Source organism: Carassius carassius, chromosome 16 (genome assembly GCF_963082965.1).
Source record: "Carassius carassius chromosome 16, fCarCar2.1, whole genome shotgun sequence".
NCBI lineage: Eukaryota > Metazoa > Chordata > Actinopteri > Cypriniformes > Cyprinidae > Carassius > Carassius carassius.
In genome coordinates, this window is record NC_081770.1 from 33,542,912 (window position 1) to 33,557,569 (window position 14,658).

The window sequence follows — 14,658 nt, forward strand, 5'->3', positions numbered from 1 at the left end:
TTTCAAAAATAACATCGTGCACACAACATCGTTTTCAAAAAAGTTGTCGTTTACATCAACCCGCATAAATACGCCGTCGAGCGCCATCATAACTATGCCAAACCTATGGGCGGCAGTGTAGGGAGAAGGATAAAGCCATGCAAGCCAATCAGAATCCTCAAAATCGAGCAACTTCCTGTTCCTTTCAAAACAACACAGACATGATATAATACAGCAGTTGTGTTTGCAATTGCAAACAGACCAACAGCGTTTGCACAAACGTAAAAATGAGTACCACCTTAACAGCATCCATGATCAAACAGTAAAGTTACCCAAACAAACTCTAAACATAGGGCGCTCACATGACGTTAAGCATTTTCTGGCGCATAATGTGACGTTTGAGAACCTAAAACCCCGTTTCTCCCAGTTGACACGGCAACACATAACCGGCGTTTTTAGAAATCTCCACTTTGGCCGGAGTTTTTAGAAATAATCGTTTTCAGGGATAAAAACGGCCTTTTCGCGTAAATGACAGGCCAAAACGCAGGGAAATATCTGCGTTTTCCCATCGTGTAAACGGGGCCTTAGACTTGCTTCTTATACAGTCACTAGGCCTCCACTAGAATGCACCTCAATAATTGAGCCGCCAGGTGTGATCAATAACAAGACACCACTCAAAGCCAGTGGACACCTTCCAATTTGTAATATACAAAGATTAAAATGGAAACTGATTCTAATTAATCCACAAACCATAATAAAACTCATCCGGTCACATATGTATTACAATACTTCAGCTAATTATACGTATGAATGAACTTGTAAATCCAGTCCTTCAACTTTATTTGAAAACTATGTGGTATGTGTATTGGAGCAAGGGTGGAAAAAAAATCTACAGGGCTGCAGCCCTCCAGGAGCTGAATTTGACATGCATGTCCTAAAGCACGTGTGGTGAGTTTGAGTGTGGAGCATAAAATTGGCATTGATGTTTGCCTACAAAAAACCACCACTGGCTCTGCACCCCTTTATCTAAATTCATTACTTCAGACTTATGTGCCTCTAGAAGCTTGCATTCTACAAGTGAACATCGCTTGATTGTACCATCCCAAAGAAGCACAAAGTCACTTTTCACAAACTTAAATTAAATGTTCCCTCTTGGTGGAATGACCTCCCCAACTCAATCTGAGCAGCTGAGTCCTTAGCCATCTTCAAGAAAATTAAGAGTCAAGCGACTTTATTTTCATCTTCATTTTTTTTCATCTTTATTTTGGCTTGGAATGATTCAGTGGACAGTGTTTTCTCTACTTCCTGTTGGCCTTCTGTAGCAAATTGTAGCTCCGTGTAGCTGTTTTTATTTTATTTTTTGTCTAGAATCTTTATCTTACTATCACTCTCTGTTTTTTAAAGTGGTAAAATATAACTTAATTCACACCATATTTCTGATATTATCGATCAATCTTATCAGATTAACTTTGATCGTTCACTTTTATTTTATATCCGTGAGTGCAGTACACCTGCAAAGCGTTAGCACTCGTTAGCTTGTCATTAGCGTTTTCATTCGAACCTATCGTTTTCTTTTCTCCTCTCCCTCGCTCCAGTTTTTCACAAGTTCATCAAACAACCGCAGTAAGAATATTTCATCAAGCACGGTGAGTAATGGCTTCTCCCGTCATTGTTACTTGCACCTCTTGCCACATGTACAGTTTATCTATCTCTGTCGCTGATGAGGGATTCACATGTCAATGTCAATGTCAATGTCAATGTCACCTTTATTTATATAGCGCTTTAAACAAAATACATTGCGTCAAAGCAACTGAACAACATTTATTAGGAAAACAGTGTCAATAATGCAAAAATGATAGTTAAAGGCAGTTCATCATTGGATTCAGTTATGTCATCTCTGTTCAGTTAAATAGTGTCTGTGCATTTATTTGCAATCAAGTCAACGATGTCGCTGTAGATGAAGTGTCCCCAACTAAGCAAGCCAGAGGCGACAGCGGCAAGGAACCGAAACTCCATCGGTGACAGAATGGAGAAAAAAACCTTGGGAGAAACCAGGCTCAGTTGGGGGGCCAGTTCTCCTCTGACCAGACGAAACCAGTAGTTCAATTCCAGACTGCAGCAAAGTCAAATTGTGCAGAAGAATCATCTGTTTCCTGTGGTCTTGTCCTGGTGCTCCTCTGAGACAAGGTCTTCACATGGGATCTGTATCTGGGGCTCTAGTTGTCCTGGTCTCCGCTGTCTTTCATGGATGTAGAGGTCCTTTCTAGGTGCTGATCCACCATCTGGTCTGGATACGTACTGGATCCGATCGATGTGATAAATGCAGGGAAATAGTTAGGCTGACAGAGAAGATTTCAGAATTAGAGACACGCATCCAAACTTTAATTGAGGACAATAAGAATGTTAGGGCTCTAGATACGGCTTTGGATGCGTCTAGCTCAGGGATTCCTGTACATTGTTCGGTTCCGGAAACAGAGCCCCAGCAGCAGGGCAACTGGGTGACAGTGAGGCAGGGTAGTCGTGGGTCAAAACACCGCTCTTCTGTTCCGATCAAAACATTAAACAGGTTCTCCCCACTCAGTGATGCACCCACTGAGAAACCTGATGAAAGTGCTCTTGTTATTGGTGATTCTATTGTACGGAACGTGAATATAGAGACACCAGCCACCATAGTCAAATGTTTACCGGGAGCCAGAGCGCCTGACATCTTGGCAAAGTTAAAAGTGCTGGCTAATGCTAAACGTAAATACAGTAAGATTGTTATTCATGCCGGCGCTAATGATGTTCGACTTCGCCAGTTGGAGATCACTAAAAATAACATTAAAGAGGTGTGTGAACTTGCAAGCACGATGTCAGACACAGTAATATGCTCTGGTCCCCTCCCTGCTTACCGTGGTGATGAGATGCATAGCAGATTGTCATCACTCAATGGCTGGATGTCTAAGTGGTGCCCACAGAATAACATAGGTTTCATAGACAATTGGACGAGCTTTTGGGGCAGACCTGACCTGTTTAAAAGAGATGGTCTTCATCCCTCCTGGGGTGGCGCCACTCTTCTCTCTAGAAATATGGCAAATAGTCTTAGTGTTTATACTTGACTAACTGGGGCCCAGGTCAGGAAGCAGACAGACTGGCTAAACCGACCGTCTGCTAGCTGCCTCCCGTCACAGAGGTCAGTTAATTCTCAGCACATAGAGACTCTTTCACCTAGATATCACACTATAGAGACTGTGTCTGTTCCCCGAACTAGAAAATACAAAAAACGTCCAAACCAAGTTAAGATTAACAATTTAATTGAGGTTCAACAAATAAAAAACAGAAGCAATATGGCTAAACAAATGATAAAGCTTGGCTTATTGAATATCAGATCCCTTTCTACGAAAACACTTTTTGTAAATAATATGATCACTGATCATAATATAGATGTACTCTGTTTGACAGAAACCTGGCTAAAACCTGATGATTACATTATTTCAAATGAGTCCACCCCCCAAGATTACTGTTATAAACATGAGCCACGTCTAAAAGGCAAAGGTGGAGGTGTTGCTTCAATTTATAACAACGTTTTCAGGATTTCTCAGAGGGCAGGCTACAAGTATAACTCGTTTGAAGTAATGGTACTTCATATAACATTATCCAAAGAAACAAATGTTAATGATAAATCCCCTGTTATGTTTGTACTGGCTACTGTATACAGGCCACCAGGGCACCATACAGACTTTATTAAAGAGTTTGGTGATTTTACATCCGAGTTAGTTCTGGCTGCAGATAAAGTTTTAATAGTTGGTGATTTTAATATCCATGTTGATAATGAAAACGTGTCACGGCCGGTGTTACAGAGAACACAGGAGAGAGAACCAAGTGCGGGTATGATATTTATTTAAAGGGTAATCCAAAGGGGTAAACAGTCCAGGCAGGGTCAAAACCAGAATATCCAAATATACAAGACACGAAGACAAGGCAAGGCAAGGCAAGGCAAGATGACGGACATGAAATAACCTCAACATTAAACAAGGACTCCGTAACACAGACTTAGACAGACCGGGTATAAATACACAGAAGGATAATGAGGGAACAGGAGACAGGTGGGGAACAATCAATTACTAACAAGGAGGAAGGTGACCAAATAAGGGAACAGGAAATGATAAGGTGACAGACACCGTGAGAAAGGGGGACATCTAGTGGAAACCCAGGGACACAACCCAGACACTGTGACAGTACCCCCCCTCTACGGAGCGGCTCCCAGACGCTCCACGACAGACACAAAACAGAGTTCAGGAGGGAGGCGGACAGGTGGAGGCTTAGGGGGAGGGACGGATGGCCAGAAAAAAAAAATCATGGGGAACAGATACCAGAAGTGTAGACACAAAACAGAGAGACCAGGAGGGAGGAGGACCGGAGGAGGTTCAGAGGGAGGGACGGAGGGCCAGGCTCACAGAGAGGAACAGGGACAGGAGTGAACACAAAAACAAAAAACAACATGAAGCCCCTCGAGGGCGGGGCAGAAGACCACACCGTCCGTGTGGTGGAGACTGGAGTCCCCCAGGGCGGAGCAGAGGACCACCACAACCGTGTGGTCAGGGCGGAAGCCTCCCAGGGCTGAGCAGAAGACCACCACAACCGTGTGGTCAGGACGGAAGCCCCCCAGGGCGGAGCAGAAGACCACCACATCCTTGTGGGCGAAGCCAGAGTCCTCCAGGGCGGAGCGGAAGACCCCCACAACCGTGTGGTTAGGGCGGAAGGCCCCCAGGGCGGAGCAGAAGACCACCACAGCCATGTGGTCAGGACCAGAGCCCCCCAAGGCGGAGCAGACCTCCGTGCGGCTGGATCAATGGGACAATGAAACTCTGGTAATCCCCTGGTGTCCTTACTGGACTCCAGAAGATTGGTGCTGGCCTGACACTGCTCATGAAGATCATTGGTGACTTGCATTTGCTCATGAAGATCATTGGTGACTTGCATTTGTTCATGAAGACCAGAGGTGACTTGACTCAGTCCTTGAAGATCAGAGGTGACTTGACTCAGTCCTTGAAGATCAGAGGTGACTTGACTCAGTCCTTGAAGATCAGAGGTGACTTGACTCAGTCCTTGAAGACCACCGGTGACTTGACTCAGTCCTTGAAGACCACCGGTGACTTGACTCAGTCCTTGAAGACCACCGGTGACTTGACTCAGTCCTTGAAGACCACCGGTGACTTGACTCAGTCCTTGAAGACCACCGGTGACTTGACTCAGTCCTTGAAGACCACCGGTGACTTGACTCAGTCCTTGAAGACCACCGGTGACTTGACTCAGTCCTTGAAGACCACCGGTGACTTGACTCAGTCCTTGAATATCACCGGTGACTTGACTCAGTCCTTGAAGATCACCGGTGACTTGACTTGACTCTGGAGGATCCGCGGTGACTAGCCCTGACTCAGGAGGATACGCGGTGACTAGCCCTGACTCAGGAGGATCCGCGGTGACTAGCCCTGACTCAGGAGGATCAGCGGTGACTAGCCCTGACTCAGGAGGATCAGCGGTGACTAGCCCTGACTCAGGAGGATCAGCGGTGACTAGCCCTGACTCTGGAGGATCAGCGGTGACTAGCCCTGACTCTGGAGGATCAGCGGTGACTAGCCCTGACTCTGGAGGATCAGCGGTGACTAGCCCTGACTCTGGAGAGTTCACTGGCACCTGACTCGACTCTGGAGAGTTCACTGGCACCTGACTCGACTCTAGAGAGTTCACTGGCACCTGACTCGATTCCAGAGGGTCAACTGGCACCTGACTCGACTCCGGAGGGTCAACTGGCACCTGACTCGACTCCGGAGGGTCAACTGGCACCTGACTCGACTCCGGAGGGTCAACTGGCACCTGACTCGACTCCGGAGGGTCAACTGAGACTCTCATCCTGTGCAACGGCGCTGGGCAAGCAGCCATCTTGGGCCATGACTCTGGACAGGCGGCCCTCTTGTACTGTGGTGCTGGGCTGGCGGCCATCTTGTACTGTGGCGCTGAACTGGTGGCCAATTTGGGCATTGGTGCTGGGCTGGCGGCCATCCTGTACTGTGGCGCTGGACCGGTGGCCAATCTGGGCATTGGCGCTGGGTTAGCGGCCATCTTGTGCTGTGGCGCTGGACTGACGGCCATCTTGTGCTGTGGCGCTAGGCTGACGGCCATCTGGTGCTGTGGCGCTAGGCTGACGGCCATCTTGGGTTGTGGAGCTGAACCGGTGGCCTATTTGGGCATTGGCGCTGGGCTGGCGGCCATCTTGGGCTGTGGTGCTGGAACGGTGGCCAATTTGGGCATTGGCGCTGGGTTAGCGGCCACCTTGTGCTGTGGTGCTGGACCGGTGGCCAATTTGGGCTGTGGCGCTGAACCGGTGGCCAATTTGGGCATTGGCGCTGGGCTGGCGGCCATCTTGGGCTGTGGCGCTGGAAAAGTGGCCAATTTGGGCATTGGCGCTGGGTTAGCGGCCATCTTGTGCTGTGGCGCTTGGCTGTTAGCCATCCTGGGCAGTGGTGATGGACTGGTGGCCATCTTGGGTTGTGGCGCTTGGCTGGTTGCCATCCTGGGCAGTGGTGCTGGGCTGACGACCACCCCGCTGGAAGAGACCGAAGTGGCTGGGGCATCCCACCGAAGCTGATGCTGCAGGTAGCGCACGAATTCCCAGAATTCCAGTGTCTCTAACTGCGCCATCTCCTCATGAGACACTGGATCATCCAGCCCGCCATTGAAATAGTCCTTGAGGGCCGCATCGTTGTAGCCCATGCCCTCGGCCAGGGACCAGAACACCTGAGCCAGGGCACCCACTTCATTGCCCTCTTGGCGGAGGGCGATCAACCGAAGGTACTTGGTTCGCCGCTCCGCCATCTTGGCTGGGGAACGGAAAAATGACATACCGCTGGTTCCTAGTGTGACGGAGTCCTTCTGTCACGACCGGTGTTACAGAGAACACAGGAGAGAGAACCAAGTGCGGGTATGATATTTATTTAAAGGGTAATCCAAAGGGGTAAACAGTCCAGGCAGGGTCAAAACCAGAATATCCAAATATACAAGACACGAAGACAAGACAAGGCAAGGCAAGGCAAGGCAAGGCAAGGCAAGGCAAGGCAAGGCAAGGCAAGATGACGGACATGAAATAACCTCAACATTAAACAAGGACTCCGTAACACAGACTCAGACAGACCGGGTATAAATACACAGAAGGATAATGAGGGAACAGGAGACAGGTGGGGAACAATCAATTACTAACAAGGAGGAAGGTGACCAAATAAGGGAACAGGAAATGATAAGGTGACAGACACCGTGAGAAAGGGGGACATCTAGTGGAAACCCAGGGACACAACCCAGACACTGTGACAAAACGATGCATTGGGATCAGCATTTATAGACATTCTGAACTCTATTGGTGTTAGACAACACGTTTCAGGACCTACTCATTGTCGAAATCATACTCTAGATTTAATACTGTCACATGGAATTGATGTTGATGGTGTTGAAATTATTCAGCCAAGTAATCTCAGATCATTATTTAGTTCTTTGCAAAATTCATATAGCCAAAATTGTAAATTCTACTTCTTGTTACAAGTATGGAAGAACCATCACTTCTAACACAAAAGACTGCTTTTTAAGTTATCTTCCTGATGTATCCAAATTCCTTAGCATATCCAAAACCTCAGAACAACTTGATGATGTAACAGAAACTATGGACTCTCTCTTTTCTAGCACTTTAAATAAAGTTGCTCCTTTACGCTTAAGGAAGGTTAAGGAAAACAGTTTGACACCATGGTATAATGAGCATACTCGCACCCTAAAGAGAGCAGCCCGAAAAATGGAGCGCAGCTGGAGGAAAACAAAACTAGAGGTATTTCGTATTGCTTGGCGGGAAAGTAACATATCCTACAGAAAAGCATTAAAAACTGCTAGGTCCGATTACTTTTCTTCTCTTTTAGAAGAAAACAAACATAACCCCAGGTATTTATTCAATACAGTGGCTAAATTAACGAAAAATAAAGCCTCAACAAGTGTTGACATTTCCCAACACCACAGCAGTAATGACTTTATGAACTACTTTACTTCTAAAATCGATACTATTAGAGATAAAATTGCAACCATTCAGCCGTCAGCTACAGTATCACATCAGACAGTGCACTATAGACCCCCTGAGAAACAGTTCCACTCATTCTCTACCATAGGAGAGGAAGAATTGTATAAACTTGTTAAATCATCTAAACCAACAACATGTATGTTAGACCCTATACCATCTAAGCTCCTAAAAGAGGTGCTTCCAGAAGTCATAGATCCTCTTCTGACTATTATTAATTCCTCATTGTCATTAGGATATGTCCCCAAAACCTTCAAACTGGCTGTTATTAAGCCTCTCATCAAAAAACCACAACTTGACCCCAAAAAACTAGTTAATTATAGACCAATCTCGAATCTCCCTTTTCTGTCCAAGATACTAGAAAAGGTGGTATCCACACAATTATATTCCTTCTTAGAGAAAAATGGTATATGTGAGGATTTCCAGTCAGGATTTAGACCGTATCATAGTACTGAGACTGCTCTCCTTAGAGTTACAAATGATCTGCTCTTATCATCTGATCGTGAGTGTATCTCTCTATTAGTTTTATTGGATCTTAGTGCTGCGTTTGACACAATTGACCACAACATTCTTTTGCAAAGACTTGAACACTTTGTTGGCATCAGTGGAAGTGCATTAGCATGGTTTAAATCGTACTTATATGTCCGCCATCAGTTCGTAGCAGTGAATGAAGATGTATCCTATCGATCACAAGTGCAGTATGGAGTACCTCAAGGCTCAGTACTAGGGCCGCTACTCTTCACGCTTTATATGTTACCCTTGGGAGATATCATCAGGAAACATGGTGTTAGCTTTCACTGTTATGCTGATGATACTCAGCTCTATATTTCTTCGCAGCCCGGTGAAACACACCAATTTGAAAAACTAATGGATTGCATAGTCGATATAAAAAACTGGATGACGAGTAATTTCTTACTGCTAAATTCTGAAAAAACAGAGGTGTTAATTATAGGACCTAAAAACTCTGCTTGTAATAACCTAGAACACTGTCTAAGATTTGATGGTTGCTCTGTCAATTCTTCGTCATCAGTTTGGAACCTAGGTGTGCTATTTGATAGCAATCTTTCCTTAGAAAGCCACGTTTCTAGCATTTGTAAAACTGCATTTTTCCATCTCAAAAATATATCTAAATTACGGCCTATGCTCTCAATGTCAAATGCAGAAATGTTAATCCATGCATTTATGACCTCAAGGTTAGATTATTGTAATGCTTTATTGGGTGTTTGTTCTGCACGCTTAGTAAACAAACTACAGCTAGTCCAAAATGCAGCAGCAAGAGTTCTTACTAGAACCAGGAAGTATGACCATATTAGCCCGGTCCTGTCAACACTGCACTGGCTCCCTATCAAGCATCGCATAGATTTTAAAATATTGCTTATTACTTATAAAGCCCTGAATGGTTTAGCACCTCAGTATTTGAATGAGCTCCTTTTACATTATAATCCTCTACGTCCGCTACGTTCTCAAAACTCACGCAATTTGATAATACCTAGAATATCAAAATCAACTGCAGGCGGCAGATCCTTTTCCTATTTGGTGCCCAAACTCTGGAATAACCTACCTAACATTGTTCGGGAGGCAGACACACTCTTGCAGTTTAAATCTAGATTAAAGACCCATCTCTTTAACCTGGCATACACATAACATACTAATATGCTTTTATTATCCAAATCCGTTAAAGGATTTTTAGGCTGCATTAATTAGGTAAACCGGAACCGGAAAAACTCCCCATAACACCCTATGTACTTGCTACATCATTAGAAGAATGGCATCTACGCTAATATTTGTCTGTTTCTCTCTTGTTCCGAGGTCAACGTGGCCACCTGATCCAGTCTGTGTCCAGATCAGAGGGTCACTGCAGTCACCCGGATCCAGTACGTATCCAGACCAGATGCTGGATCAGCACCTAGAAAGGACCTCTACATCCCTGAAAGACAGTGGAGACCAGGACAACTAGAGCCCCAGATACAGATCCCCTGTAAAGACCTTGTCTCAGAGGAGCACCAGGATAAGACCACAGGAAACAGATGATTCTTCTGCACAATCTGACTTTGCTGCAGCCTGGAATTGAACTACTGGTTTTGTCTGGTCAGAGGAGAACTGGCCCCCCAACTGAGCCTGGTTTCTCCCAAGGTTTTTTTCTCCATTCTGTCACCGATGGAGTTTCGGTTCCTTGCCGCTGTCGCCTCTGGCTTGCTTAGTTGGGGACACTTCATCTACAGCGATATCGTTGACTTGCAAATTAGATTGCAAATAAATGCACAGACACTATTTAACTGAACAGAGATGACATAACTGAATCCAATGATGAACTGCCTTTAACTATCATTTTTGCATTATTGACACTGTTTTCCTAATGAATGTTGTTCAGTTGCTTTGACGCAATGTATTTTGTTTAAAGCGCTATATAAATAAAGGTGACATTGACATTGACATTTATTTTACCCTCCAACTTTAGCACTCACTATTCTAATTCTATTCTTTAAAAAAATGAAAAAATAAAACTAATGCTAGCTTGCTTATTATATCTGTTTTCTTTTTATTTATTATATTATTTAAAAGCCCTTGCTACATGTACTGCATTTAAGATAACTGAGACTTGTTATAGCACGTATATATCATTGCTCTTTTGTTGATTTTGATTGCTTCCATTGTCCTCATTTCTAAGTCCCTTTTGATAAAAGTGTTGCTAAATGACTAAACGTAAATGTAAATATTCTGAGTTCGCATTTCACTGTTTTAATACATTTTGTTGATTACTAAATCGAGTAGGATGAATTAATGCACATTCACATTTAGTCTAGAACACGTACACACTATGCCTCTGTACTTCCGATTTCTCCCAATATGGAGACATTTGTCAGTCAATAAAAGGTAAAAAAGTAACTAACTAGCGTTATATTATAGATATTTTCTTGTGAATTTAAAAAGTAATGTTACTTTACTAGTTACTTGAAAAAAAGTAATCGGATTACATAACTCGCATTATGGTAATGAGAGATCCCGGGCGCTTGATAAATTATTTAGAGAAGGAGAAATAAATCTACATTTAAAACTTGTTAAGAAATGATCATGCCTGATCTCAGCAGGTTACTGTAGATTTGCTCAACCATATCTAATGAAGATGAATGCTGTGCATTTGAAAATAAACACCCCACAATTAGCAATGACAGCCAAACAGCCTTTATTGCACAAAGCATAATATAACACTGCAGTATTTATTTAATATTACCTTTGCAGTATTTATTACACTGCACATTAATTATTCAAAAGGTCTCTACGCAGTGGGTTTAAAGAGCGGATCCTCACTGATGATCTGCTTGAGCAGTCCATTGTGGATGTTGGACTTTGCAGGACACTCAGGGGACATGGTGTCAGGGAAGGGATGGATGGTGGGCTCCCTTTGTCCTGGTATCTGGGGGTCAGGGTGGAACGGGAGGGTGGAGGGCTGCTCAGGTCCTGCAGCGGGCTTGTCAGGGAAGGATGGAAGGGTCATGGGCTTATCCATGGGAGGAAGGACATTGACCATGCCATCAGGACGCCTAACTGTAGTTTTATTCTCATGATCGTGGTGGTGGTGTTGATGCTCATGCTCATGGAGATGTCTGTGTTTGTGCTCGTGGTCCAGGACCAGCTCATGGTCGTGTTCATGGGTCTCACCCGTTTTGTGACCGTACTGGTGGTGATGGTGCTCCCACTCGTCCTGACCGTGCTCATGGGCATTGGTGTGATGGGCGTGAGCATGGTCATGCTCGTGAGAGTGTCCAAGATCCTTGCCATGTTCGTGTGTGTGGTGGTGGCCTGAGGTGTGTTCATGGTCATGTTTATGTGTGTGGGGTTTGGTGTGGTCATGATCTTGTTCAGTAGCTGAGCCAGTTGTGCTGCTATGGCTGTGGTCCAGTTCACCTCCAATCAAGTGTTTTTTCTTCTCCTCTTCAGCAGCCTAAAAGCAAGAATACATTACAATCATAAGAATATTCCATAAAATATATAAGAATAACTTTGCTGATTTTTAGCTAGCTTCAAATTGTTACAATGCCAGTAGCAGTGTTGGGAAGGTTACTTTTGAAATGTAATTTCAAACAAATTGCAAGTTATTATATATATATATATACACACAAGTAGTGTAACTCAATTGCTTTATTAATGTAACTGATTACATTTGATTACTTTTATAAATTAATGTTTTCAACTGTTAATATTTTAGAAACATTTAAAGCAGGCAGGGTTAATCTTACAGTAGCTTACTGTCAGACTTTACATTGAGCACATTATGAGGTGAAATACATATTTAAAATCATAATAAAATCATATATTTGAATAACTATAACAGGAAACATGTTTCCTGTAATAGTTAGGAGTCCTATTATGTGTCCTAAACTCCTGAAATATTGGGGTCTCATTTTAAAGAAGTCAAATGTAATTTATGAAAGAAATCAATTAAATCTATGTATCTGTATAATATTCAGATCTAACCCCCTTTGTAATATTTAACATTTTCATAAGCAATTGTAATTTAATAACACATTTTTTTCCTCAGTAACTGCAACTGATTACGGTTACATTTATTTTGTAATTAAATTACGTAATTCCATAACATGTTACTATTTACTCCCCCAACACTTTGTCAATAAGCAATGCGTAATTGACAGCCAAGTTTTATTAAAATTGGCAGTGTTGAATTAGCCCTTTAAGAAAAGTGGTTTGTTTCGATCTCAAACACGCTCAATGCTGCTGGAAATGGGTAATCTTACCTCTGGTTCAAAGATTTCACACTGAACACTGAGATGCTCCTCGTTGGTGATTGTGACAGAGTGAGAGGCTTTGCAGAATCCTTTGTGCTAAACATTGAAAGATCAGTAACGCGAGATAGACATTCCTTTTTATTGGCAAAGACAAACATAACTTATGATGACAGAATCTGTATGCATCTCCATGTCACTTACCGCAAACTCACATGCCATGACCTCACATTTAGAGACATCAGCAGTATTGTTTTTGGAAGAGCAGACCGTCTCTTGGATGGTGAACTCCACACTGTAGAAGCTTCCGAAGTCACGCTACAAAGATGAACAATTCAATATACAGTGTTTTTCTTTTATTCTTTTCATCCGAAGTTGCTTGCTCACTTACTCACCTGAGAGAAAGCTCTTGTAATGTTTAGAGGAACAAAGTAGTTTGCCACTGCACTCTCATTATTGTATTTCTCCATGCCCATCTTCACGGTCCTCAAGACTGCTTCATGATCCTCTGGGAGCTGTACAGGGCAATCTGGGCACCGTTCTCTGATTTTGGAGGCAGGCACTAACCAAGGGAGTGTTATTTTATTGGATTTGCCTTCTGATGATCTTTGCATATGATGATAAAAAACATCTGGCTGGTCATTGGTTATTACCTGGTCTCACAGTACAGCTATACTTATACAGACGGGTCACTCTGTGAACTCGGTTCATGTACATAACGGCCTTGCACTGTCCATAGACCTGTCAATTGAAAATACTGTTAAAATGAAGAACAAACATCATTAAAGTTTTATTTTCTGTTTTTTTTTTAAGAATTAGCGAAACCATACTGGGTACTGTTCAGGGTTTCGGATTTCACAGTTTCTCCAGTTTTTCTTGCTGATGGCATGACACTTGGTCTCCAAAACATCAAATGTGAGATAGAAAACAATTCCTGTCTCCCCCTAAAAGAAAATATTGTAAATATTTGTAAAAATATATATAGGTAAAATGCAAAGGTATTGCATCCCTAAAGACCAGTGATCCTAAAATCTGGCTCACAATATCCACTTTCCTGCCAAGTTTAGCTCCACCCAAACAAACCAACCTACCTTTGATTTTCTAATGACCCTTAAAGACACTAATTAATTAGCAAACTCAGGTGATTCAGGTTAGAGCTAAACTTTGCAGGAAAGTGGATCTCGCGAGCCAGATTTAAGGATCACTGCTATAGACAGACATCAGATTCAAATATAATTTCACCAAATAGTTTCAGTTTAAAACAGAAATTAATTTGATCCTTAAAGGACTGAGTTGTCTTATAGGATCCATAGAAACACATCGGAGATTAAATGGATGTAAATTTGGAATGTAAAAGTATCCATAATTACTCACATGCTTCATCTGATGGACATTGGTGAGACGGTCAAGGCTGAAAATATAACCCTCAGTGCGGTCCAGATTGATTTTGTTCATAGCTTCAGCGGCAGCACTGCTTGTTACAGCATCTTTGCAAGAACCGGGGGTCAAAACATCCACAGGGGCCCCATGGACGCACAGGAAGGCCATTATCAATACTACACACTGCTTCATGGTGGAGCCACAGTCTTGCTACCAGACACAGCACCAAAATCTAGATGGTCCATGGAAGCTTATATATACGACACAAACCCCTTTGTCTACTGCTGATAGGTTACTGACACATGGTTCGGTTTCAATCAACATCACAAACCCCATACTCTCACTCTTATCAGTGGGCTCCACAATGTGATCGAATGGATGATTGATCAAAGGAGAGGGCAGGTTGCAACATGCTGTAGTCCTGTATGGCTTACTGTTGGATGCAGAGTTCAAATACCTCCAGAGTTT

At 43.4% G+C, this 14,658-nt stretch overlaps 1 protein-coding gene across 1 annotated transcript; it reads right to left on the reverse strand.

Annotated features, from left to right (window-relative positions):
* Positions 1–11,235: 11,235 nt before the first annotated feature.
* Positions 11,236–14,429, reverse strand: fetub (fetuin B). Its single transcript, XM_059569917.1, has 7 exons — positions 14,185–14,429; positions 13,641–13,754; positions 13,464–13,551; positions 13,206–13,372; positions 13,015–13,128; positions 12,823–12,909; positions 11,236–12,011 (listed from the first exon to the last, which is right to left on the reverse strand). Exons 1-7 carry the CDS (start codon positions 14,380–14,382, stop codon positions 11,346–11,348), a joined length of 1,434 nt encoding a protein of 477 aa, XP_059425900.1. The 5' UTR covers positions 14,383–14,429; the 3' UTR covers positions 11,236–11,345.
* Between the last annotated feature and the right edge of the window lie 229 nt (positions 14,430–14,658).

What these genes read in the sequence shown, in the direction of transcription:
- fetub (XM_059569917.1), bottom strand. Translation starts at nt 14,382, where the DNA reads ATGAAGCAGTGTGTAGTATTGATAATGGCCTTCCTGTGCGTCCATGGG. An exon ending in TTACAAGAGCTTTCTCTCAG is followed by an intron (nt 13,129 to 13,205) that starts GTGAGTAAGTGA and finishes TCATCTTTGTAG; the next exon opens with CGTGACTTCGGAAGCTTCTA. An exon ending in GTGAAATCTTTGAACCAGAG is followed by an intron (nt 12,012 to 12,822) that starts GTAAGATTACCC and finishes TCTTGCTTTTAG; the next exon opens with GCTGCTGAAGAGGAGAAGAA.